We start from the raw sequence: 27,436 nt of genomic DNA, 5'->3' as shown, positions 1-27,436 counted from the left end.
CCCCACTGATCGCTGGTGTGTGTGTTTGTATGTGGGTGCATGCATGGACCTGTGTACATGTGTCTGTCTATTAACCCTTCTCTCTCCCTCTCTCTCCAGACTACAGGGACAATGGAGGGGAGGAGAGTGGCGGTCTAGGTCCCAGGTCAGTGTCTGTGGCCACAGGACTCAACAACATTGTGAAGAGACCCAGGGTCCGCACCATCTTCCCCCACACCTCTGGGACCAACGCTACGCTGCTTACCTTTGACGAGGGAGACATCATCACCCTGCTCATACCTGATGAGAGGGACGGATGGCTCTACGGAGAACTGGAGAAGACCAGGCAGTAAGTTAGAGAGACACACACACTTACATACGGTGATGCACACACACACACACACAAACACACATTAGGGCTGGGCAATATGGCCAAAATATCATATCATATATGGTATTTTTCACATTTTTGACGGTATGACGGTATTTTATGTTTTTGATTCATAAAAGTTCTAAATTTGCTTTATGAGTAGTGCGTGACAACACATATATTCTAAATTATTTCAATGGGTCTATCTCCATTTGGATTGTTTTATACTGTTCAATTTAACTTCAACCTAAAATAATTTTGTATTATTTTCCATCAATTTCTGCATTCCCTGCACTCATTTGAGATCATTTCCACACTGCCACAATATGGGCAAAAATACTAGGCCTTATTTTTAACCAAATGTTGCAATTGCTATTTAGATCAAAACCCTTGGGTAAACTTTTGGAATCATGGAAATAGAATGTTTATTATAATTCTATAGTTAGAATATAAATAATAGTGGGCATAATAGTGTTGTTTGACATGACAACGAATGAAAATGCCATGGATGAGTTATTGTGACAGGGTAGGAACCAAAGTGATGTCCAGTGTTTCCTAGTGGACCATGTGATCTTTGGCTACATTAAAACTTTATTTATATAGCCATCATATTCATGCTTCGCCTATTCCTCTTTGATTTAGAAGATAATATGGCACAAACAACATGCTGATTTAAGCCTCCAACAGTTAGCCAGCTAACTAGCGATTAGCATTAGTGGCTAACACGATTTAGCTTAACTTGCTAAGAAAATACAAACTAGCTGTTGGAGATGTAAGAAACACAAACTAATATTGTAATTATAGAACGCTTGTGGATTTATATTAAGATCAAAGTGGAAACAACATCGTTGTCATCAACATTGTTGCATGTGCTGCATTGACCATGCAGACTGAACGCAAGTGTCTCGTGGTCAAGCAACAACAAATGTGCTCCTTGAGTGACGGGGCGGGACTAGGTCTATGTGGCAAAGCGGCATGGAGAGAGAGCAGAGAGGAATGACTCAAGTAGCAGAGTAAACTATAAAAATTGACTTTACACACGGCGTATCACATTTAACAAACCAAACATTCAAATACTGTTATAGAAGGTAAAGTAAAAACCCAAACCGTTCCGTGCATCAATACCTGTATGTAGTAAAATATGGTATACCGCCCAGCCCTAACGCACACACATGCATTTATACACACACCGCCAGCTGCTGGGTACATGTGGTAGTTCCGGTCCTGATTAGATGTTGATTTGATTGAGCTCCCCTTAACTGGACCACTCCAGGTGGGGCTGGCTGGGCGCCGTGCTCTGGGATCGCTAAGCGCTGCCTGGGAGCCAGCACACACTGGGGAATACAATCAGCGCACGGCTGGAGGCAGAAAACACAGAGGAGACAGGAGGGGAGAGGAGAAGGAGAGGAGGAGAGAGGAGGAGAGAGGGGGAAAGAGAGGGGGAAAGAGAGGGGGAAAGAGGTAGAGAAAGGAGAGAATCACAGCCAAATGAATCTCTGATGTTTTTGCTGAATCAAGGCTCAAAATGAACTTTAAAAAGGTGTTGTATTCCTGACATGATGCTGTACATGTTCTATACAGATTCTAGAGATGATGGACTCTTATATATGTCAAAAGCAGTGCACTAAATGGGGTGGCTTTTGGGAATAGGGTGGCTTTTGGGATGTTACCTAGATATGTGCCATTGATACAGTGTAGGGTTCTTGTGGAGGTCCCTGCAGTGTGATGTCATTGAGTTGATGAGACACCTATCTGTCACACCTCAGCCAGAGTGATGGATCTGGGTCAGTCACCTAGCAACACACACTGATAACATCCACATGTATCCCTCCACCACCATAGTGTGATGAAGAGTGTCATGGACAGAAATGAAATACATTTAATTAATATCCTGTGAAAACATGAATAATTAATCATATATTCATTATGTTCACAATGCTACATGACAAAAATCTGTCATCTATGATTATTTGATACCCTTTGAGACAGTAGTCTGAGAGAATGAGAGGCATGTGACTGTGAAATGTTGGCCTGGTTCCAGATCAGGTTAGTGAAATGTGATCACGACCTAAACCCTACAGCATGGTTCACTGTGGTGCTTTTAACAGGGAAGCTGGAAGTTGATACAGTACCCCCAGCCTTTATGTATTCTAGTTAAACACTGGCCGCACCCTGCCGCCCATTCTGAAGCCCAGTGAACAAATGGACAAATATGAACATTTCTCACAGGGATTTGTATGGAGTCAATGATTTGTCCATTCAGAGGCCTATGATGATTATCCACCTTATTCTACCATAATGGCCTCACGTCTATCTCACCACCTGTTAGACAGCTATAGAGAGGTTGAAGATGCAGAATCCTGAAAAGGGGATTCTATTCAGCTACTGCATGATGGAGTGGTGTGTAGAGAAGCAGGTTCCAGGGGATTGTGTACTTCAGTGTGGACGTCAATGTATTAGGAGTGTCTGAGGGTTATCCAGGGGCCTGTAGAAAAAAGCTGGGGAGATGGGAGTAGTATACAAGTGTAATCACCTCCCTCTTTCTCTCTTTCTCTCTCTGTCTGTGTTCCAGGAGGGGATGGTTTCCATCATCCTATTGCCGGGCATATTCAGAGCCAATAGTGAATAACAACAGGTAAGGGGACCACTCAAGCAGGCACACACACACACACACACACACACACACACACACACACACACACACACACACACACACACACACACACACACACACACACACACACACACACACACACACACACACACACACACACACACACACACACACACACACACACACACACACACACACACACACACACACACACACACACACACACACACACACAGGTGTCATCCAGACTTGTTGTCTCATAGTGTTTCCTCTACTCTCCTAGTCTGATGACCTTTGCTGATCAGAACTCCCTCCCTCCTCTCTCCCCTCCCTCCCTTCTCTCCCTCTTTCCTCCCCTCTCTCCCCCTCTTTCTCCACAGTGTGGGGGCTCCTCCCATGCGCAGTAAGAGCGTGGTGAACCTGCTCCACCAGGACACAGAGACAGATGATTCCTCCATGGTCCTCCCCCCTCCCGACTACAGCGACTATCCCAAGAGGAGTGTCCTCCCGGGCAGCAAGCAGCACTCGCCCTCCCTCTCCGCATCCTCCGGCTCTTCTGTACACACGGTCAGTCAGAGCCTGTCAGAGCTGATACTTAGTACTATACAGTTACTAGCTACCTGACCAGAGCTGATACTTAGTACTATAGAGTTACTAGCTACCTGACCAGAGCTGATACTTAGTACTATACAGTTACTAGCTACCTGACCAGAGCTGATACTTAGTACTATACAGTTACTAGCTACCTGACCAGAGCTGATACTTAGTACTATACAGTTACTAGCTACCTGACCAGAGCTAATAGTTAGTACTATACAGTTACTAGCTACCTGACCAGAGCTGATACTTAGTACTATACAGTTACTTGCTACCTGACCAGAGCTGATACTTAGTACTATACAGTTACTAGCTACCTGACCAGAGCTAATAGTTAGTACTATACAGTTACTAGCTACCTGACCAGAGCTGATACTTACTACTATACAGTTACTAGCTACCTGACCAGAGCTAATAGTTAGTACTATACAGTTACTAGCTACCTGACCAGAGCTGATACTTAGTACTATACAGTTACTAGCTACCTGACCAGAGCTGATACTTAGTACTATACAGTTACTAGCTACCTGACCAGAGCTGATACTTAGTACTATACAGTTACTAGCTACCTGACCAGAGCTGATACTTAGTACTATACAGTTACTAGCTACCTGACCAGAGCTGATACTTAGTACTATACAGTTACTAGCTACCTGACCAGAGATAATAGTTAGTACTATACAGTTACTAGCTACCTGACCAGAGATAATAGTTAGTACTATACAGTTACTAGCTACCTGACCAGAGATAATACTTAGTACTATACAGTTACTAGCTACCTGACCAGAGCTGATACTTAGTACTATACAGTTACTAGCTACCTGACCAGAGCTGATACTTAGTACTATACAGTTACTTGCTACCTGACCAGAGCTGATAGCTAGTGACTGTATAGTACTAAGTACCTGACCTTATCTGAGGTTTCGGATAATTTCAGTCCTTCTCAATTGTCAGTTGTGTAAACAGGAGAGTTGGCTGACGTTTACATGTGCTGCCTGTCTGCGCATAAGATGTTTATTTTAATAACACCTATATAACACCTTAACAATACTTAATAAGCACTTAATAACATCCCTTACTGATTACAAGCCACATTAAACCATTAGCACATCCTAATTCCCTAAAGGTTGTCTATACAGTATTTGATGCCTCCTCATATTTTTGAAACCTGTATTGGATAGGATAAGGGTAGGATAAGATGTTACTGTATGGTACAGTATAACAGATCATAGCATTGTATAAGACCATAGATATCAACTACATGACATCACTGGATTGTGGATAAGACACACCTGTAAAGAGGATTTCCCCTTGAGCCAGTATAGTAATACAGTATAGTTATATATTATAGTAATACAGTATAGTAATACAGTATATTATAGTAATACAGTATAGTAATACTGTATAATATAGTAGTATAATATAGCAGTATGGTATAGTACTATAGTATAGCAGTATAGTAATATAGAATAGTAATACAGTATAGTAATACAGTGTAGTATAGTAATACAGTGTAGTATAGTAATACAGTGTTGCAATAGAGTATAGTAATACTGTATAATATAGTAGTATAGTAATACAGTATAGTAATATAGAATACATTCCCGGACTGTTGGACACCCTTGCATCTGGGAACCTCTGCCCCACTAAGGGACTGCTGGACTGCGGTAGAGCAGGACAGGGCTGGGCCTAGCCTGGAGGTTGTTTAAGCTAAAATACAGCAGTTCTGAATGACAGAGAAGTGTTGGCAACACCTGCAGGTGTAAAGTAGTTACAATGCATTGTAAGACTCATCATGAGCCTAGCTATCTTAAGATGAATGCACTAACCAAAAGTCGCTCTGTAAAAGAGCATCTGCTAAATGACTAAAATGTAATTGAGCCTGACAAGTATTATCCCTTTATAGTGGTCTATTATCATCTGTAATGATGTGGAGTAAATACCTGGCCCTCTCCTCATGTCTGACTCCTTGTGTGGGTCACGCCATGCGTGTCTAATGCTCATCCTACACTCTAGCAATGCTCTCAACTAACTCTTGCTTTTGCATGTATTCAAAGTCATCAGTCAAAGTTGTGGGTTTTCAAAGTGCATAGGCCAATCCGAGGTTGTTTGTCCTTCCTGATCCTGGCTGAATGGAAATTCATGGTAAGAAGCCTAGCCACTAAACACCTGCTGGCGTTGGTTTGGCTGAAGGCATACAAACAGAGAAACTCAGTCTCCTGTTTAAACTTGTGCAAGCTATAACATGTACATGTGTATTGATGTGAAATGAGATGAGGATGAGAAGATATAGCCTAGTGAAATAACTCTGGTCGAACATCTCCTGTTTTCCCTATGCAAAATGCTACATAGAACCAAGCAAGCAGTGAAAGTAGTGGAAAGTCCCAGTTACTGTAAAGCTATGCAGGATCCCTCCATCCCATTTCACTAAAGCAGAAACAGCTATTGAAGCCAGACTCTTAAACCCCCTAAAAGACATGGAGAAGCCCTGCACTGTGTTCAGTTGGTCCTGGGGCTGCCAGTTCCTCTTTGATGTGACGTGTGATTTAACCCTCGCTACCCTGGCTCTCCTTTTAGTGGAATGTCAGCACCCAGAATCACATCTCCCACTACTCCATGACGTCCGTCACAAGAGACTACTTTTAGTGTAATTAGCTGTACCTACAGTACAGGCTGGACATCCCGTTCATCACATACACACTAGAAATAGCGACAGGAGGAAACATAAGCTGCTAATGCCCTCGTGGCTGTACAGGTCAGTGGTGACCCAGAGAGGTCAGGTTGTGGTTTGTGATGTTTGGCTCTCCTGTGTGAGAGGTTGAATGGAGAAGTCTGGGAAAGACAATACACTTCTCAACTTCTCTTTTCTTTCACTGCGGTGAAATATTCATTAGGCTACACTCTGCTGTGTCCCGAGTCCGGCCGTGTGTGTGTGTGTGTGTGTGTGTGTGTGTGTGTGTGTGTGTGTGTGTGTGTGTGTGTGTGTGTGTGTGTGTGTGTGCGGCCATTATCATGCCTGGCTGTCAGTGTACACTGAGTGTACAAAACATTGAGAACATCTTCCTAATGTTTTGCCCTCAGAACACCTCAATTCGTCTGGCCATGGACTCTACAAGGTGTTGAAAGCATTCCACAGGGATGCTGGTCCATGTTGACTCTGAAGCTTCCCACAGTTTTTTGTGTCAAGTTGGCAGGATGTCCTTTGGGTGGTGGACCATTCTTGATACACACGGGGAAACTGTTGAGCGTGAAAAACCCAGCAGCGTTGTAGTTCTTGACACAAACCGTTGCACCTGGCACCAACTATCATACCCGTTCAAAGGCACTTACATTTTTTGTCTTGTCCATTCACCCTCTGAATGGCACACATACACAATCCATGTCTAATTGTCTCAAGGCTTAAAAATCCTTCTTTAACCTGTCTCCTCCCCTTCATCTACAATGATTGAACTGGATTTATCAGGTGACATGAATGAGGGATCCTGTCTTTCACCTGGTCAGTCTGTCATGGAAATGTTCATAATGTTTTGTACACTCAGTGTACATACATCCGGTGGCACGGCTCCAGCATAGACTTCCATTGGAATTCCACTCTGGGTGAACCTGACACCTGGAACCTGACACCCTCCTTCTCTTTCTCTCTCTTTCTTTCTCTTTGCTTCTCCCCTCTCTCTCCCTGTCTGACTTCCCTCTCTCTTTCAATGTCTCTCTCCCTGTCTGACTTCCCTCTCTCTTTCAATGTCTCGTACTCTTTTTTTCCTCATAAATTTTCTCTCTGTCTCTTTCTGTATCTTTCATTTTCTCTGTCCCCCACTCCATGCCCTACCTCCCTCTGTCTCTCTGCCCCGGCCACCCATCTCTCTCCCTCTGTCTCTGCCCCGGCCACCCATCTCTCTCCCTCTTTCTCTCTGCCCCGGCACCCCATCTCTCTCCCTTTGTCTCTCTGCCCCGGCCCCCATCTCTCTCCCAGTGTGTGATTCTGATTCTAGTAGGTACTTATCCTCCATTCATGCTGTATGAGTCAGTCAGACAGGCAATCAGTTCCGGAACATCGATAGTAACATGTTTTACCAATGAAACACATTGTATTTAACAGTGCTGGACTACACCAACCTGCTGTGCTCCCATTCATCAAACAACACACAGAGATAGAGCAGGGGTTGAGGTGGTGGACACTGCTCTGGGATGCTCCCAAACGGCACCATATGCCCTACAGTGAGGGAAAAAAGTATTTGATCCCCTGCTGATTTTGTACGTTTGCCCACTGACAAAGAAATGATCAGTCTATAATTTTATTGGTAGGTTTATTTGAACAGTGAGAGACAGAATAACAACAACAAAAAATCCAGAAAAGCATGTCAAAAATGTTATAAAATGATTTGCATTTTAATGAGGGAAATAAGTATTTGACCCCCTCTCAATCAGAAAGATTTCTGGCTCCCAGGTGTCTTTTATACAGGTAACGAGCTGAGATTAGGAGCACACTCTTAAAGGGAGTGCTCCTAATCTCAGCTTGTTACCGGTATAAAAGACACCTGTCCACAGAAGCAATCAATCAATCAGATTCCAAACTCTCCACCATGGCCAAGACCAAAGAGCTCTCCAAGGATGTCAGGGACAAGATTGTAGACCTACACAAGGCTGGAATGGGCTACAAGACCATCACCAAGCAGCTTGGTGAGAAGGTGACAACAGTTGGTGTGATTATTCGCAAATGGAAGAAACACAAAAGAACTGTAAATCTCCCTCGGCCTGGGGCTCCATGCAAGATCTCACCTCGTGGAGTTGCAATGATCATGAGAACGGTGAGGAATCAGCCCAGAACTACACGGGAGGATCTTGTCCATGATCTCAAGGCAGCTGGGACCATAGTCACCAAGAAAACAATTGGTAACACACTACAGCGTGAAGGACTGAAATCCTGCAGCGCCGGCAAGGTCCCCCTGCTCAAGAAAGCACATATACATGCCTGTCTGAAGTTTGCCAATGAACATCTGAATGATTCAGAGGATAACTGGGGGAAAGTGTTGTGGTCAGATGAGACCAAAATGGATCTCTTTGGCATCAACTCAACTCGCCGTGTTTGGAGGAGGAGGAATGCTGCCTATGACCCAAGAACACCATCCCCACCGTCAAACATGGAGGTGGAAACATTATGCTTTGGGGGTGTTTTTCTGCTAAGGGGACAGGACAACTTCACCGCATCAAAGGGACGATGGACGGGACCATGTACTGTCAAATCTTGGGTGAGAACCTCCTTCCCTCAGCCAGGGCATTGAAAATGGGTCGTGGATGGGTATTCCAGCATGACAATGACCCAAAACACACGGCCAAGGCAACAAAGGAGTGGCTCAAGAAGAAGCACATTAAGGTCCTGGAGCGACCTAGCCAGTCTCCAGACCTTAATCCCATAGAAAATCTGTGGAGGGAGCTGAAGGTTCGAGTTGCCAAACGTCAGCCTCGAAACCTTAATGACTTGGAGAAGATCTGCAAAGAGGAGTGGGACAAAATCCCTCCTGAGATGTATGCAAACCTGGTGGCCAACTACAAGAAACGTCTGACCTCCGTGATTGCCAACAAGGGTTTTGCTACCAAGTACTAAATCATGTTTTGCAGATGGGTCAAATACTTATTTCCCTCATTAAAATACAAATCATTTTCTAACATTTTTTACATGTGTTTTTCTGGATTTTTTGTTGTTGTTATTCTGTCTCTGACTGTTCAAAGAAACCTACTATTAAAATTATAGACTGATCATTTCTTTGTCAGGGGGAGTGTAGGTGAACACGGGGGGAGTGTAGGTGAACACGGGGGGGAGTGTAGGTGAACACGGGGGGAGTGTAGGTGAACACGGGGGGAGTGTAGGTGAACACGGGGGAGTGTAGGTGAACACGGGGGGAGTGTAGGTGAACACGGGGGGAGTGTAGGTGAACACGGGGGGAGTGTAGGTGAACACGGGGGGAGTGTAGGTGAACACGGGGGAGTGTAGGTGAACACGGGGGGAGTGTAGGTGAACACGGGGGGAGTGTAGGTGAACACGGGGGGAGTGTAGGTGAACACGGGGGGGAGTGTAGGTGAACACGGGGGGTGGGGTGAGTGTAGGGTCGTGTAGTAGGCAGGGTCGTGCACAAACCCCCCGCTTGAAATATTTTCATAATTAATATCTCGATATTCATAATATACCAAATGCCTCTGTAGAGCAAATTGTAGGCAAACTAGTTACAGTGCTTCCTGAAGACATTGTTCTATTGTTTTATTGAACCTTTATTTAACTAGGCAAGTTAGTTTAGAACAAGTTCTTATTTACAATGACGGTCTACCCCGGCCATACCCAGACGACGCTGGGCCAATTGTTCGCCACCCTATGGCACTCCCAATCACGTCTGGATGTGATACAGCCAGGAATCGAACCAGGGACTGTAGTGACGCCTCTTGCACTGAGATGCAGTGCCTTAGACCGCTGCGCCACTCACAAGGGGTGGGGTGGGTGTAGGTGAAGACTGGGGGTGGGGTGTGTGTAGGTGAAGACTGGGGGTGGGGTGTGTGTAGGTGAAGACTGGGGGTGGGGTGTGGGTAGGTGAAGACTGGGGGTGGGGTGTGTGTAGGTGAAGACTGGGGGTGGGGTGTGTGTAGGTGAAGACTGGGGGTGGGGTGTGTGTAGGTGAAGACTGGGGGTGGGGTGTGTGTAGGTGAAGACTGGGGGTGGGGTGTGGGTAGGTAAAGACTGGGGGTGGGGTGTGGGTAGGTGAAGACTGGGGTGTGGGTAGGTGAAGACTGGGGGTGGGGTGTGGGTAGGTGAAGACTGGGGGTGGGGTGTGGGTAGGTGAAGACTGGGGGTGGGGTGTGGGTAGGTGAAGACTGGGGGTGGGGTGTGAATGCGGGGGCTGGGGTGTGAATGCGGGGGCTGGGGTGTGAATGCGGGGGCTGGGGTGTGGGTAGGTGAACCGTGGGGGTGGGTAGGTGTACACAGGGGGTGGGGTTGGGTAGGTGAACCGTGGGGGTGGGTAGGTGAACCGTGGGGGTGGGTAGGTGAACACGGGGGGTGGGGTTGGGTAGGTGAACCGTGGGGGTGGGTAGGTGTACACGGGGGGTGGGGTTGGGTAGGTGAACACAGGGTGGGTGTGTGTGTGTAGGTGAATAGCATGCTGTGAATGTTTTTCCGTACAATGAAAATAATAACTATCTGTGTAGGTGAGTCTGAACAACACTTCCTGTTTCTCTCTGTGTGTAGGTGAGAGCACGACAAGTGGAGTAACTCTGTGTATGTAGGTGTGTGTATGTGTGTCGTGACTGGACTGTGTGTAGGTGTGTATGCGACAAGAGATTGTTGTGTGTGTGTGTGTGTGTGTGTGTGTGTGTGTGTGTGTGTGTGACAAGAGATTGTTGTGTGTGTGTATATGACACAGACCTCCAGGGCTGTCTGAAGGAGGCAGGGATGGTATAGTGGTGAGTCATTCATTCTAGACTACCAGCCACGTATAGCTCTAACCTTGTGAATGGGATTATAGTTACTTCATAACTGCGATCACTCACTTCTCTTCATCTCCTTTGGGACACGACTAGGTCCGTTTGTCATGTTTAATACTGATAATGTGGTCATTTAACAGACGCTAAACACATTCAGTATATGTGGCCCCTGCAGGAATCAAACCCACAACTCTGCTGTTACAAAGTCCAGGACCCAGGTCTTTATTGTGCTAGTATGACCACTGCCATAACGGAGAAGTCTTTTCCCCATTCAGCAGATTTGGCTGCAGGGAGTGAATGAGGGGAGGGAATTAGAAGGAGAGGAGGGTGGGATAGAGGGAGGAGTGGGGGTTACACAGGAATGCTCTGTCACCATGAGAAAAAGGCTCCCTTGCTGGTTCTGCCCTTTGTGTAGAAAGTGAGGCAGATGAATACAGAGAAACCGATTAAAGACAGAAAGAGACTGACGTAGCGAGAGCAGAGGTACTAAAGGAATGTAGAAGAAAGTATCAACAGAGAAATTACTTGTGTGCGTGTGCGCTGACACCCTGCACTCAGTCTGATTAGGACTAGGATTAAAACTACACATCTGTCCAGGATGTCAAGAGGATGTTAGGACAGCAGTCACTAAGGTCAATGTGTGTCTGGCTACATCTGTCTGCCTGCCTACCCCTCTCTAGGGCTAATGCTGTTCTGTAGGCTCAATGCTGTCCTCTAGTGGTGGCATCCCAGCACTACAGCTGTGAGAGACTACCAGTGATGCGTGGGTAAGCAGTTTGTTCACCAGCACCCACCCGAAATTGCTAGTAACCCATCCGCAACCGCAAATATAGAAAATGCCAGGAACCATTTTTTGATTGGCCTTTTTGAATAGGCCTATGTTTCTGCTTATAATTTCGGACATTTTGGTATGCTATTTGTTAGTCAACTTGTCTATAATTAAATACATGCAGCTTCTCTTCTGTCAGTACTTGTTGCCCTAGAAGATTAAAAGCTGTTATAAATTAAAAGCTGTTATAAAGACCCAACATATTTTTTTTTTTAAGATTTCAGTTCAGCTTGGGTGCATATTTTATGTGGTTGAAATACTATCCGTTTTTATGATGCTGAATAAAATAGCACCTTTACACACGGTCCCTAACCGCGCATTCGTTATCTCAAGATGCTGAAAGAAATCAATTATATTTCTTCACTCCTGTTCCCCAGTCAAAATGTACATTTGTTGTATCATTTCACTGCAAGAAATGCTTAATTCTATAGGAGTTAATATTAAAGCTATGTGAGAGGTTATAGACCTACACTCAGTGTCCAGATTTCAGTTATACTACTATTCCATTTAACCCATCTTGAACAGTACAGTTCCCTTGATGTGCAATTTTGAAGTCCCTGTGTTGTGACCTCACAATCATCACACATCTTTCCCAAACATTAGACTACTGTTCTGGCCTACTGTTCTTTCGCAGCATTTCTCTTATTGAATAAAACTCTGACATTGTCCTTTTGGTCTCAGAATTCTACAAGAATGATACATTTATGGATTTTTAATGCATTATTTTCTCTTTATTCAACCCACCCAATATTTAATGACCCTAAACCCGCCCGCCCCACCAATATAACTACAGGGATTGCAGGTTATGAGTCAACCCACGCATCTCTACACAGTACAGTAGGACAGTGTTTCCCCATCCTGGTCCTGGGGACCCAAAGGGGTGGACATTTTGTTTTTGCCCTAGCACTAACACACCTGATTCTAATCAAAGGTGTGATGATGAGTTGAATCAAGTGTTTTAGTGCTAGGGCAAAAACTAAAATGTGCACCCCTTTGGGAAACTGCATATAGGGTCAAATCATGATTTCACCAATTTCACTATAACAATTTCAGGAAGATTGCTTCACCTCAACATGCCTTGACTTTTCACTGGCATAATGAGTGAGAAGTTTATATGGATTTTTCTTTCTGGAATGCATTGTCCCTTCCAGAAGAGCCATTTTCCCGTGTCAGTGTTCTGAGGTGATGAAGCATTCTCCTCTCACCAGACCTGGGTTTAAATACTATCAATTGAGAGGACCTGTTGTAATGGAACCAACAGAAAAGTCTCAAAAGTCTAGTTATACCATTTGTCACTCCAGGCAGACTCAAGCAATCACTCAAAGTATTTGAAAGATTTTAAATAGCATTTGAACCCAGGTCATCTGTTTGTCACAGTCACACTCACCGGTCAGCCCTACCAAACCTGTCTGAGGGGCAGTCTGTGGTGTGGTCTCCATGGGCAACAGATACAAACATACAAGTCCTAAAAATTTTGTGCATTTTGGTATGGAAATGATATTTTTGCATGTAAATGAATCATTGTTGGATTCCATCATGGAGAGTGAATGGGTCTTGTGACTTACAGTATATGTGGTCTGATGATGTCTCTTGGGTTTGTTTACAGGGAACCCAACTGAATGGGTTTGGAAAGACGCCTCTTTTCCTCGGGTAAGTCATGCATCATGTCATATGGATTATGAAGATAATGTTAACACATCTATCTTAAACTCACAATAACATGCGTGGACACGCAATCTTTCTTTCATATAGTCAGTCATATACTCTACCCACAGTGTAGTCCACATACAGAGCGCAATGGTTCTATTTTGGGCTGGCGCTAAGGAGGCGCAAGTGTCAAATGCACGTTAGTTTGCAATTTCGTCATGTAAAAACAGGTACACTGGCATTTTCCAGCCCTAACGCCAAGTTCAGCAATTTACCTGTCTACCATCAGCTCCCTTGCACTGAAGTGGTAGGGGTTACAATTTAGAGGTGTGTCCTTAAAAACAAGTGCAAAAGTGACAATTTTCATGCAGCGCTAATGGGATGTTTTAAGACCCACAAAAAGCAGGTCTTAACAGTAACACAGATGATAATAGCAGGGATTTTGAGAGTGGAAGCACAGCCTATCCAACCATGACACACAGTGCCCATGGAAGGAGAGATGTGCCTTTTGTGCCGGTGAATCTCGTATTTAGAAACATAAAAAAAGATTGCTTTAATTTGATTAAAAACCAAGCATAGCCTCCCCTCCCCTTAATCAACGCTGGTATACCAGCATCACATAGGTGTGTCTTTTTATCCTGGCAATTATCCAAAAGTAGCCTATGAATAAAGTGGTTTTAAATGGTCGACTGAGAGTGCTTTGACATTTTTTGCCCTCATGCTTTTTCATTATTCACAATTCACATACCTGCATTTCGCTTGTTCAGAAGGCTATCCATCCAGAGTTTCAGAGCGCCCCCTTGTCCGATTACCAAAGACACACTCCAAACTATTTAGTCGTCCTATAATGCCATATAGACGTGCGAATGTTATGCGTAAAGATATTTAGGCCTACGTGTGCAAACAGTGCCATGGAACGAGAGAAGCGATTTTTGATATGTTTCTGACCCAATATTATTTAGAAATATTGTTTTTGGTTTAAAAAACAACTGTATAGTTTTTTGTTTAATTTGATTCTAAACCAAATGTATAAAAAATATTCACCAGGCTGTAATGTAATCAAAAATGTAATCTACGTAATCCCCAGAAGTAATTATCATGAGAGGGCCATAAACAATAACTAGTAATGCTGCAGACTCTAAGAAAGGTTAAAATCTCCCCTTTCTGGTAAATATAGTTATAAATTGCTGAGGTGTAGTCACTTCTCAGGACACAAGCTCAAGTACACAGTACAAATATGAAAGATTTAATGTGATGTATTTCCTATTCAACAAAATGGTATAAATAAGGCTTGAAATGACTTATATGCTTTCTAAATATAGTATAATCAATTTATAAACGACTAACTATAAGATTTCCTTATAACTGTAAAATACATATTTGTATATTTAATATTAGAGAAAATGTGCATATTTTCTAAAGGTCTTGCTTGATCAAAATGTCTGCCCCCATCGATGTGAACGTCTCACAGCACTCTAGCTTGGCTTCCTGAACTTGTTAGGACCTTGCCTTTCATCTAATATTAATAATGTCCATTTATGACAAACAAAGTGTTTTTGTTTGAACTCTATTAATTGTTTGAAATTACTGGCTATAAATCAGTCTCTGAATGTGCTACAGTGACAAAACCACTTCTCCCGCTGCATTACGGTGTAAGGATTCCAGGCATATGTGTTGTTAGTGGCTGTGATGTAGGGTTCAGCCAGGAGTTGATGGACAGTCGGAAGAGCGAATGAAATGGTAGGAGGGACCTCCCAGCTTCAAGTGGTGTCAGATTTCACATCCTGCTTCACACAGGCAGAAGAGACATACCCCTGTGTCCATTAGAATCAGGGCTACCGCTCAATGCAAGCCATTTCAATCTATCGTGTCCACATATCCATTTATCAGATGTCGGTTGGAACCAGTACCAGAACCACTCAGGTCCCCAAAACAGGGGACTTTACATCTATTATAACAAGTTGTTTAATTGTATACACTGACTTTTTAGACCTTATCAATAGCCTGGTGAATTTAATCTTGCTTATTGTCTACGTTTGGTATGTCCATGTCCAGACTACAATTAACAGTAGGCCTAGCCCCTATATCAGTGTGAATGCTATAGCCTATGTTTAACAATGTTTTTCCATATTGAAGCAATGCAACTAGAACAATGTGGACTGCAAACATGTTCAATATATTTAGCAAATATTGGGCAGGCTATTTAACAAACTAGACTATAAGACTAACATTCGAATTGGAGTTGATGACAACATAATACATAAAAGACCATAAATACACAACTTGAAGCAACACATATTTAGCCATGGAGCACGTTCTGATTGACCCAGCCTGTTCGTGCCACTGCCACCTAATGCGCCCATAATTCCTGTTGTGAAAATAGCTAAAGTATTTTTGACACACCCCAAAGCTGTAACGCTACCGCCAGTGCTAAGATTTACCATTGTGTTAGGTTTGTTCAAATAGGGCCCAAGTGTCATAAAATCATCACACCAGTATTAACCAGTCTCTGTCTCCTTAGGGGAGGGAACCCGTTCACCGCAGTCAAGCTACGTCCCACAGTCACCAATGACCGCTCAGGCCCAGTCATCTAAACCTCCAGACCCACCCTCCTGTCCACCTCTACACAGGAGCGGCACCTCCAGCTGGGCATCACCCCATGCTGTCCCCCCTCCTCCTCCAGGCGGATGGACCCAGGGCCGGACACTAGTGGACAGGACAACTTGACACTGTGGGCTGCTGTGCTGAAGATCCAGTAATTTCACTACTACAGATGCCATTAGAAATGACATTGTCTAATACACAGTTGCCCTACTGCTGCAAACGCTCTCCCTGAAAAGGTGGGAGGATTTATTTATGTAAACAGATGCACATATATAGATTTTCTAGACCTATTTTTGTCGGCGATGATGAGTGGCGACATACTACATGCGTTCTCGCTGGGCGTGTGTGAAAAGGAGTCGAGGAAAGCCTGAGATTGGACCGTTGAAATATCAGAATGTATTTATGACTTTTTTTTTTTTTGCTTGTTCAATCACTCGTCAAAGATTTTTCGTTGCCATAGGGCAGTAGATAAATGAATGTATGCCATACGGGACCTATGCATCACAATTTACGGAGGTCCTTATGGTAGTGTTGCTCTTGTTATTGTGTATCTCAAATATGATATGTAAAATTGCATCATTACTAAAGTCCAACAGCTGGCGACTGTCGAATATAACTATACTCATTCAAGGGAAGCGCACACATCGTTTTTTCCCCTCAACTCCTTCCAAGAAGTGTACAGCGAATTTGATTGGTTGAGTGTGTCATTGTCATCTTGCTGATTGGTTTTACAGTTAAGTGTTCATACAGTGCTGCTGTTACTAGTGGAAGATGTGAGACCTGTTTACCTTAACTCTACAAACCAACAGTAATCATTCTGTGAAACGTCTCTCATCTGTCTCTGTTATTCAGGTAGCCCGGGTCATGTTCATTAGGCACCAAACGGAAGAAAGCAGACTGAAACCTTTGAGGGAATGTTTGTTATTGTTTGATAAGAAACTTTCAACTGTTTTAAAATGTTTTCCATTACATTTCCTAATGAATATGACCCAGTAGTGCTGTGGACATACGTTGTTAAATGGAACTCATAACTTCCCATAGACCGTGCAGGCATTTTGCTTTTATCTTCATGCTTCATGGAAGGCATTTTCAAACTAGTGGCTCATTTTATTACTTTTCTTTGGTCTGCCCTGCCTACTCCCTGAGTTTGGAACGTTGCTGTATGAAAATAAACAAATATACACTGAACAAAAATGTAAATGCAGCATGTAAAGTCTTGGTCCCATATTTCATGAGCTGAAATAAAAGATTCCAGAAATGTTCTATATGCATAAAAAAACGTACTTCTCTCAATTGTTGTGCACAAATGTATTTACATCCCTGTTAGTGAGCATTTCTCTTTTGCCAAAATAATCTATTCACCTGACAGGTGTGGCATATCAAGAAACTGATTTAACAGCATGATCATTACATAGGTGCACCTTGTGCTGGGGACAATAAAAGACCACTCTAAAATGTGCAGTTTTGTCACACAACACAATGCCACAGATGTCTCAAGTTTTGAGGGAGCGTGAAATTGGCATGCTGACTGCAGGAATGTCCACCAGAACTGTTGCCAGATAATCAAATGTTAATTTCTCTACCATAAGCCGCCTCCAACATCCTTTTAGAGAATTTGTCAGTACGCCCAACCGGCCTCACAACCGCAGACCATGTGTAAGGCATCATGTAGGCGAGTGGTTTGCTGATGTCAATGTTGTGAAAAGAGTGCCCCATGGTGGCGGTGGGGTTATGGTATGGGCAGGCATAAACTACAGACAACGAACACAATTACATTTTATCGATAGCAATTTTAATGCACAGAGATAACGTGATGAAATCCCGAAGCCCATTGTCGTGCCATTCATCCGCCACCATCACCTCATGTTTCAGCATGATAATGCACAGCTCCATGTCGCAATGATCTGTACACAATTCCTGGAAGCTGAAAATGTCCCAGTTCTTCCATGGCCTGCATACTCACCAGACATGTCACCAATTGAGCATGTTTGGGACGCGCTGGCTCGACAATGTGTTCCAGTTCCTGCCAATATCCAGCCACTTCACACAGCCACTGAAGAGGAGTGGGACAACATTCCATAATCAACAGCCTGATCGACTCCATGCGAAGGAGATGTTTTGTGCTTCATGAGGCAAATGCTAGTCACACCAGATACCGACTGGTTTTCTGATCCACGCCCCTACCTTTTTTAAGGTATCTGTGACCAACAGATGCATATCTGTATTCCCGGTCATGTGAAATCCATAGATTAAGGCCTAAGGAATGTATTTAAATAGCCTGATTTCCTCATATGAACTGTAACTCAGTAAAATCTTTGAAATTGTTGCATGTTGCATTTATATTTTTGTTCAGTATATTTTATTGCTTCACTGCTTGTCTTATCGTTATTTCAACTCTTTGTCGTGATAAATGTTATGACCAATAATATATAACATAGTTTATGACTAGAAAGGCCGGGCTTAAATCCAAGGCACACTGTTAATAGACCTTTTAAAGGCACTTTCCCTGAAGTTTGCAGAGATCACATTCATGTTCAGCTCTCATTCTAATCATTAACTGGTTGAAAAACTGAATCCGGTTACTTACAACTGGGGTCCAATTGAACAAGAACAGGGTTGTCTTCTACAAAGTGATTGGGCACCTATCTAGAATCAGTTGAGCTTTTTAGACCATAATTCATATGATTATATGGAAAGAGGGACCTGATCCTAGATCAGCACTCCTACTTTGAGACGCTTTATGAATACAGACCAGGAAAAGTTTTAAAAGATCAGTCAAGACATGTACCGCACTCGTGTTTATTTACAATAACTCTTTTATAAAAAATAAGGACCTCAATCATGATAGCGTGTGTAGTGTTTCAAAGCAGATCCATGTAAAATACACCCCCCAATATATAACCCCATTTTATTACATGGACAGTAACAATACACTACTGGTGTAGAGAGATATGGGTACAGAGACATTCTCGGTTGATTGTCTATTGTAGGGAGGATCGCAGACTGAGTTGTCACTGAGAAGAATACTAAGAAGGCTACACATGTCAACCTGCTTGTAGTATGCAAAAACTCACATGCTTTTCCTCCCTCCCTTGGCTGAGTCCGCTTGGTTGTAGGTCAAAGACGTGGTGTCCGACTTGACCTGGGTGAACTCTACAGAGCCTGTGTAGGGCGCTTCAACCTATGTCCGAATTTCCACACTACTTAGAACGTACATTTTTATTGGGCATGCATTCTAAGTGGTTATAGTGACATTAAAGGATATTGGAACAGAGACCCCTGTTCATTAGGCAGCAAACGGTAGAAAATGGACTGAAACAGGGAGGGACTACCTGGTCACGCCCAATAAGAAACGCTGAGGTCTGCAGACCTATATAAAAGCAATCTATCAGAATCATACCCTTGAAAATATGACATGGCCACAGAATAAAAAGAAACCCAGAACAGACAACAGCTCAAAGACACATTTTCAATGTCTCAGTGTTACGTTTAAAACCCTCCCCCAGCCAGTCAAGCTGGGAAAAGATATTCTCTGTGACACTGGCCCAGACTGAGTGGGGGCAGCATTCTCAAAGGCTTCAAAACAGAGGTTCAAAAGGGTTGCTTAAAGCGGCTCTCGCTCGATGGGTCATTTCCTTATAGTCATATACCTGTACAGTGATGAACCATTTCCCAACATAAGTCTTCTTTAAAAAAAATACATAATTAATCCTAGAATGTGACTACATGAAACAGAAGGCGCTTCAGGAGTGGCAGAACTGAACAATTCCCAGGTGCGGCGCAATTGGAATTTAACATTGAGCACAAAATCTACTTGTGCCTCCGTTTGATTGAACATGACAAAATAAAGGAATTCTATTAAGTAAATGATTTGTTATTGATCCACGTCTTGAGCCACATAATGATCACAATCCCTTTCTGGGCCTATATCACAAAGAGCCTCAGAGTAGGATTGCCAATCTAGGATCAGTTTGGCTTTTAAATCATAATGTACAAGGTATATATGGACAGGGAGGACGTGATCCTAGATCTCCTAGCACTCCTACTCAGATGCACTTCTTGAATATGCGCCCTGGGGCCGTATCCACAAAGAGTAAAATATTTGGTCGTAAGTGCTAAAAGACATTTTACTCCTACTCTTATGGGTAAAAATAAAAGCTATGCGGAAAGCTTCTTTAGTCATAACAGTCCCCCACCTAGACAAGAGATATTTAGGAGACCTCATGAGCTGTCCTAACCAGTTAAGTTACCAACAGGTGTCTTGGTAATAGAAAACGGCAGTGGTTCCTGCACCATAGACAGGCAGTTGCTTTGGAGTTGAAAGAATGTTTGATATTTCTATTTGATCAACCCATAATAATGTACACCTTGTACCTTGGATAATGATTTCACAAGGCTTCGTTCACATGACAGCCTATGCCTAAATACTTACAACCACTAGGCTAATAAACAATCCCACAGTTCTCTTTCAATGATTTCATGACCCCTACATCATGTCATTTAAAGTTATCCCTTTGAGCGCAATATCACATTAAAAACAGATGCCTAAAAGCAGCCGTGCCTGTGGGTTGGGCAATGGAAAGCATCTACAGCCTTTATTAACTGATTGTGTTCGGTAAAATTAGACCTTTCTGAAACGCTTTATGTAACATTATCGACAAGTGACTCGAAGGCCTAGTGTGCCAAAGCTATTTAGATGTGTTGAACAGAAGTGTGCTGATATAACGTTCATATTTTAACTGTCAAACTGTATGATTCAGTGCAATATGCCCATCACATTATTCTAAACATATGCAAACCAACATATTAGGCTAAATTAAAAGTAGACAAAGTGATCGTGTCAGGCAGATGATATCAAACGTTGTACCACTGCAACATTCACCATAGTTGTCTGAAGCGTGTTATACAGCTGGCAGTGCCTCGTCCTGATTGTTGCAAATGAGAAGGAATAACCAATGTCAATGAGCATCATCACTACCCCTCTTTTGCGCTCCCTCAAACTGTTGTGATTACCAACGGAGAAACTTTAATGAGTTGATTTTTCTCCCGGCTCAGTTTGTCTGAGCAGTAACTTATCATCATAAAACCTACTCTGAGCTGGGAGATTTTTTTTGGTCTTAAAACGGGATCCTAGGATCTTTTCTGATACGCTTTGTGGAATATGGCCCCTGGCTGTTTTCTGCTCTATAGCGTAATAAAGGCACCAGCAGTAGATAGACAAAGATCAGGCTTCTTCACTAGATAATACTACCAAAGTATATTCTTACCATGTGCAAATGTGGCTTTTCACATGCACCTCTATCATATTATCAGAATGAATGGCTGGCTATAAGTTCATTGTGGCGACTACTCGTTGTATAGAAAATCCATGGCATCCTCAGTGTGTAATAATTCTAAACAACACAGTTCTAAGACCCAGCTGGGCTGTGAGAGGATGAGCTAGCTACTGGTTGGTCCTTCTATCCGAAGGTGGCGCCACAGTTGGGACATCTCCTCTGGCGCAGTGCCAGGCAGAATAAGATCCCCAGGGGGAAGAAGAAGACGGCACACATGATCCCCAGACAGGTGAAGTCATCCTCCAGCACGCCCACTCTGAAAAAAGATGAAGGCACACATTAAAGAGACAGAAAGTTGGCCTCTGGTGATGCTCTCCAGCAAAAAAGGGGCCACCTGAGCAAAAACATGTTTGCTTATAACTAAGGATTTGTGTGGTTTTATGAGATAAGTTATATAAAAATGATCATATATGTAACAACATTCAAGCAAAAAAAATGTAACTCATCAATTAGCAACTAAATTCCCATCCACCCCAGAAAGCATTTTTTAGGACTGAGAAAACTCATGTCAATGCATCCACCTCCCAAAAACCAAGCGCAGGAAAAGGAGCACCTATTGGTGTAGAGATTGAACCATTCTGTTGTTGTTGTTGTGTGTCAAGTCGCCACAGGGAAAATAACTAATAATGAGAGAGAGAATAATAAGTAGCCTATTCTTTCTAGCATTGTGACTCTGGGCTTTCTAGGTTTCCATGGTAATCCAGTGTTCGAGATGCAGTGCTATTAGATGTATGAGCCGTGAACATAATCATCACGCTGTGGTCTCACTGTGTGACCTGGGGAATCACATGGAGAGAGAGTTAACTGTGGTTCCCCTGACCAGAGTGGCTACTAGAAGGAACAGAGCTGCAGGGGTTAACAGCTAGTCTTATGACTCCACATGTTGGCTGACCTGCATCATGTTCAATGCATCTGTCAACTCCCCTTAGAGGAAACCTACATTGTATAGACCCAAATATGTCTAGATGTTGAACTGTAGTGATTACACTATACACCTACTAGCCAATCACATCATGGTGTGTTAAAATCACAAGTGCTTTTTGCGACAGATATTGAAACAGTGTTTATAAGCGTTGTGACTAGAAGGAGTGCAGCTACCAGAAGTTACTTTTTACAGCAGGTTAGGAGAGCATTTTAGCTAGCCCTAACCTAAGTCTCCTAACCTGCTACGAGAAAAGGTAACTTCCAGTTGTAGCTGTACTTCATCTAGTTACAACCTTTTCTAAAAGTAACGGTGGACAGCAAAAATATGTGAGCAACAACAGGTGGAGCGCAAATGGAGTGTGGACTTTGATGTTTTGCCTGCTGTGTGTGTGTGTGTGTGTGTGTGTGTGTGTGTGTGTGTGTGTGTGTGTGTGTGTGTGTGTGTGTGTGTTGCCAGCCTGCACCTGCCCTGCTGTGTGCCATGTACATGTCATGGGTGTGTTTACACCGCCACTGCTTATCAGCGGAGTATCAGAGTGTGCCAAGGCCACAAACTGGACTAGAACCCTTTAGTGAACCTGGCAATGCAAATAGTGGTGACAAACTAAAACAGGCCGTCTCCCTCTACTCTCAATCTAGTGGTGACAAACTAAAACAGGCCGTCTCCCTCTACTCTCAATCTAGTGGTGACAAACTAAAACAGGCCGTCTCCCTCTACTCTCAATCTAGTGGTGACAAACTAAAACAGGCCGTCTCCCTCTACTCTCAATCTAGTGGTGACAAACTAAAACACGCCGTCTCCCTCTACTCTCAATCTAGTGGTGACAAACTAAAACACGCCGTCTCCCTCTACTCTCAATCTAGTGGTGACAAACTAAAACAGGCCGTCTCCCTCTACTCTCAATCTAGTGGTGACAAACTAAAACAAGCCGTCTCCCTCTACTCTCAATCTAGTGGTGACAAACTAAAACAAGCCGTCTCCCTCTACTCTCAATCTAGTGGTGACAAACTAAAACAAGCCGTCTCCCTCTACTCTCAATCTAGTGGTGACAAACTAAAACAAGCCGTCTCCCTCTACTCTCAATCTAGTGGTGACAAACTAAAACAGGCCGTCTCCCTCTACTCTCAATCTAGTGGTGACAAACTAAAACAGGCCGTCTCCCTCTACTCTCAATCTAGTGGTGACAAACTAAAACAAGCTGTCTCCCTCTACTCTCAATCTAACACTCCTAGAAATCAGGCTCTATTATTTGACTTTCAGGCCTCAGAAGTGAAAACAAAAAAGTCTGTATTTACACCAAACACTGATATAAAGTCTCATTGGAAACTTGCCATTATTGTATTCTATCATCAATTAGACTATTATGTTCATTTTAAAAACACAAAATATGATTTTTTTTTTACAAAATCAACACAAGACAGACACTACAGCTGCTGGGTCATGTTCATTAGGCACCAAACGGAATAAAACAAACAAACAGGAACCGGCTACCTTGACTTGTCCAATAGGAAACACTCCTTTTCCGTTGCAAAACATTTCAATGTTTATTAGGACAAACCTTTTCCGTTGTATGACCTAAAGAACACGACCCTGACCATTTTTCATATAAGACCACGTTGACGTTTGACCTTCAAGAGCATCATACAGTACAGTCAATCAACTTCCTCTCTCCTGTCACATGTCTGTGTTCTTAGCAGCTGACACTGAAAGGATGTTGTGTCAGACAAATTGAAACCACTGCGGAAACTCTCGAAATGAAGCTTTCCCCTACAGCAGCAGCTTTAGCGTGTACTAGGCCTGCCTGCCCGCCCACAGTGCAGTGTGTGTGTAACAGTGTGTGTGTAATACTGTTATCGTGATGCTCACATGTAGCTATGCTGTGGAACATCCTTTAGACACAGATGGAGCAGAAGACAACGGTCATTTGACACATGGAAACCACGTGTTCACCACAGGAACACTATTGATAGACACTGAAAAGGCTTTCCTTGATAGCAGATTAGCCTACTGACCTGTCTTGATTTGGCAGACCCCTACACCTTCTCCCAAATCAGATCAAATTGTATTTGTCACATGTACCGACTACAAATCTGGTTCCCCCTTCAACTGTGGTTCATCTCAAGGTTTCAAACAATGCTCTTCTTTCTAGATCCCCTTCGTTACACGCTTGTTATAGCATTACTCCACCCTGTGGCTTTCAGAGAGTTCAGCTCTGTCCGAATAACAGCTTCATGGAACATTTCAACACTTTCCAAACTCATTCATCATCTCCAGCATCACCCCAATGTCAACATAGGTGAAAATAGCAGGTTTCTATTTTTCTTTCTCTGAAAAAGATAACCTAACCGGGTGACATCATATGCGGTGCATCCTTTGATGTCAACCAACTCGTCCTAATATTTAGATATTGCTTAATTCCATTATTTTACTTTGAGATGTGTGTATTGTTGTGAATTGTTAGATACTACTGCACTGTTGGAGCTAGGAACACAAGCATTTCACTACACCTGCAATAACATCTGTTAAATGTGTTTGTGACCAATAAAATTTGATTTGAACTGAGCAGTCAAAGGTTACTTTACTAAAATGTAATAAAACAATAAGACTGAATTGAAGGCTGCCAGAAATCCAAATAGTTCCCCCCTCCATAGATACAATACTGTTGTATTGAATTCTGTGCCCCCTTCAAACATACAGTATGCTTCCCCACTATGCGTGTGTTTGGGGCTGGTGTCTCACCTGCAGGCTGGGCAGCCCCCCACCACCACCACAGAGGGCTGGATAATCGTGTACGTGCCAGGGTAGGGCTGCTGGGCTATGGCTGGGCCCATCTGAGCACTGGGGCCTCCTTGGAACCCTGTGGTAGGATAAGGGGAGGGGAGAGGAGTTTGAGGTTGAATTAGGCTAGATCTGAACTACAAGGGGAAGTCATGAGTGTCCGTTTCCGTTTCAGTCAGTCAAGAGAGGTAAGGGAATATACAGTATTTGTCACTAGTAAAATAACGAACCCAGTACCCTGTATAGGGCATAGACTACTCTAATACACACTTGTACATGTGTGAAATGTGAGAAATATAAGCATCCACACAAATTATTATTGGTATTACAGTCTACAATGTGTAGGCTAATCTATAAATGTCAGCAAGTTCATACAACCTAAAATACAAAAGTTACGTTATGGCGGTTCCAGAATTTGCACATCGGCGCGTAACGACGTCATACTTAAGGAGCTAGCTTTGGACGTTAGGTAACAACCCTACAATGTGATCTACTTGCCTGGGCCAGTGGGGTACTGATATGGCGGCGGCTGTTGAAAGCCCGGGGGTGCAGGGGTCGGGGCGGGGATAGCTCCATAATTGTGCTGCTGGCCATATTCATACGCCCCCGGGACGACGTTAGCATAAGCGGGAGGACGGTCTTGGAGAAGAGGTTTGCTGTCCATATCTGTTGCGTCCTCAAGTTATCTTTCTCTTTCTTTGCCTTGGCTGGCCCTCTTCTTCCCACACAAATTGGATTTACTTAGTCGGTGTTGCCTCGAGTCATACGACTTTCGCAGGCACGGATGGGTAAAAAAAAAATAAGAAAACACGACGCGCAAAAATTTAAGTTATCGCCTCTCTCCATGTGCCAACTTTGTCCGCGGCTGCACCACCCGAAACACTTGCGGACTGTTCAGTCTAAAGGAGGATGCTTATTTTTTTTTTTAAAAGAGAGGGAAATGTCTAAAATATCGCCATCTTATCACCTCATTATGACATTTTTTGTCAAAAGAACCTCTCCAATCACTCTAGAGCACACAAAAAACTGTTGTAAACTCGGAACTCGTTTTCCCTTTCTGTCTGGATTGTCACAAGACTCGAATCATGTGATGCGCTCCGGAACGCCTATGTGCGGAGAAAGGGGGCGCGTTCGAGCGGATCACATTTGTCAAGTCGGTGACCAAAGTCTGTTGCATTCTGGGTGTACAAATTGTCTGACTTGTGCCTATGAAGTTTTGACTGCAAGTTTTTGCAGTTGTTCTTCACCAACTTCATACTGCAACCATCGCCTGCATTGTCAACCAATCATTTGGATGTTTTTTTTTACCCATGCAAACGTGTTCAAAAAGACATGACTGAAACAGGAACCTATTTATCAAGTTGTATGTACAGGTGATATACTAGAAAACTTAAATTAATAGCCCGGGTGTTTATTTGCTTAAATTACTGAACACAACAGATGCTTATTTGAGCCAGGCACACTGCTTTTGCATAGTTAATTGTTTAATTCCAGCATTTTAATCAGTCTTAATATCCTGCGCTAATGTGTTATAATTGACACACTGTGTCACGTTTCTATTGTCTTAAAATGGCTCTATTTAAAAAATAAAATTAAAAAACATATCCTTGACAGAATAATTACTATCATCTTTGACTGTGCATTTTCGGCAGTTCTTACTTTCGCCACAGGAGGGCGATCGGCCGATTTCTGGGGGTCTGTATATCCGAAGTTGTTGACTTTTTTTGTGATTGTCAGCTGTTAGCAGCCAATGACTAACAGTTCCTTACTGTCTGTCGATAAAAGCAGATTGCTGATTTAGTTAATGTAACAAATCAAACATTACACCTCAAACAATTCATGGTAAACTAGTAAACAATTAATTTAGACCTGGTATTTATTTGCTCTAATGTGTGAAGTTGCCCTGCTGGCTGTTAAAAGGGACATGTGGCAATTTGAGGCTGTGTAATTTAAGTTTTACAGTATACAAATAAATGTGATATTTGAGGTTCTCTCTCAGTAATTGACTGTACAATATACACTCAATATTATATTATGATTTCAGTTTATGATTGTGTGCTATGGGGGTTAGATACATGTTTATTTCAACATTATAAAGAAAAACAATTTTAAATAATGGCAACACTGCCATGTTGATCTGAGCCTTGCTGTTGGAAAACCACATTAGTGTCCAACTTTCGGAGATGCACTTTCCAGACTTCACTTCTCGACTTTCGTCTACAGTCGGTTGCCTTAGCCCAGTGGTCACCAACCAGTCGATCTCCAAGGCATTTCTAGTCGATCACGGAAC

At 43.1% G+C, this 27,436-nt stretch overlaps 2 protein-coding genes across 4 annotated transcripts in view; one reads left to right on the top strand and one right to left on the bottom strand.

The window, feature by feature from the left end:
• Window positions 1-17,311, top strand: part of LOC106601829 (brain-specific angiogenesis inhibitor 1-associated protein 2-like protein 1) — a 69,746-nt gene extending 52,435 nt beyond the window's left edge. For all 3 annotated transcript variants that reach the window (XM_045715554.1, XM_045715553.1, XM_045715552.1), the window contains 5 exons: window positions 100-328; window positions 2,922-2,984; window positions 3,344-3,530; window positions 13,463-13,506; window positions 16,025-17,311. In XM_045715554.1, the coding sequence (XP_045571510.1) occupies window positions 100-328; window positions 2,922-2,984; window positions 3,344-3,530; window positions 13,463-13,506; window positions 16,025-16,097 (596 nt within the window). In that variant the 3' untranslated portion in view covers window positions 16,098-17,311. The remainder of the gene's footprint in view (window positions 1-99; window positions 329-2,921; window positions 2,985-3,343; window positions 3,531-13,462; window positions 13,507-16,024) is intronic.
• Window positions 17,312-18,890: 1,579 nt separating this feature from the next.
• bri3 (brain protein I3) lies at window positions 18,891-26,193 on the bottom strand. The gene is made up of 3 exons (NM_001140151.1): window positions 25,645-26,193; window positions 25,108-25,225; window positions 18,891-21,699 (listed from the first exon to the last, which is right to left on the bottom strand). Exons 1-3 carry the CDS (start codon window positions 25,808-25,810, stop codon window positions 21,567-21,569), a joined length of 417 nt encoding a protein of 138 aa, NP_001133623.1. The 5' UTR covers window positions 25,811-26,193; the 3' UTR covers window positions 18,891-21,566.
• Window positions 26,194-27,436: the final 1,243 nt, after the last annotated feature.

Source organism: Salmo salar, chromosome ssa03 (genome assembly GCF_905237065.1).
Source record: "Salmo salar chromosome ssa03, Ssal_v3.1, whole genome shotgun sequence".
In the NCBI taxonomy this organism is placed as follows: Eukaryota; Metazoa; Chordata; class Actinopteri; order Salmoniformes; family Salmonidae; genus Salmo; species Salmo salar.
Note: the sequence above shows the minus strand (reverse complement) of the source record. Positions and strands in the feature narration are given on the sequence as shown.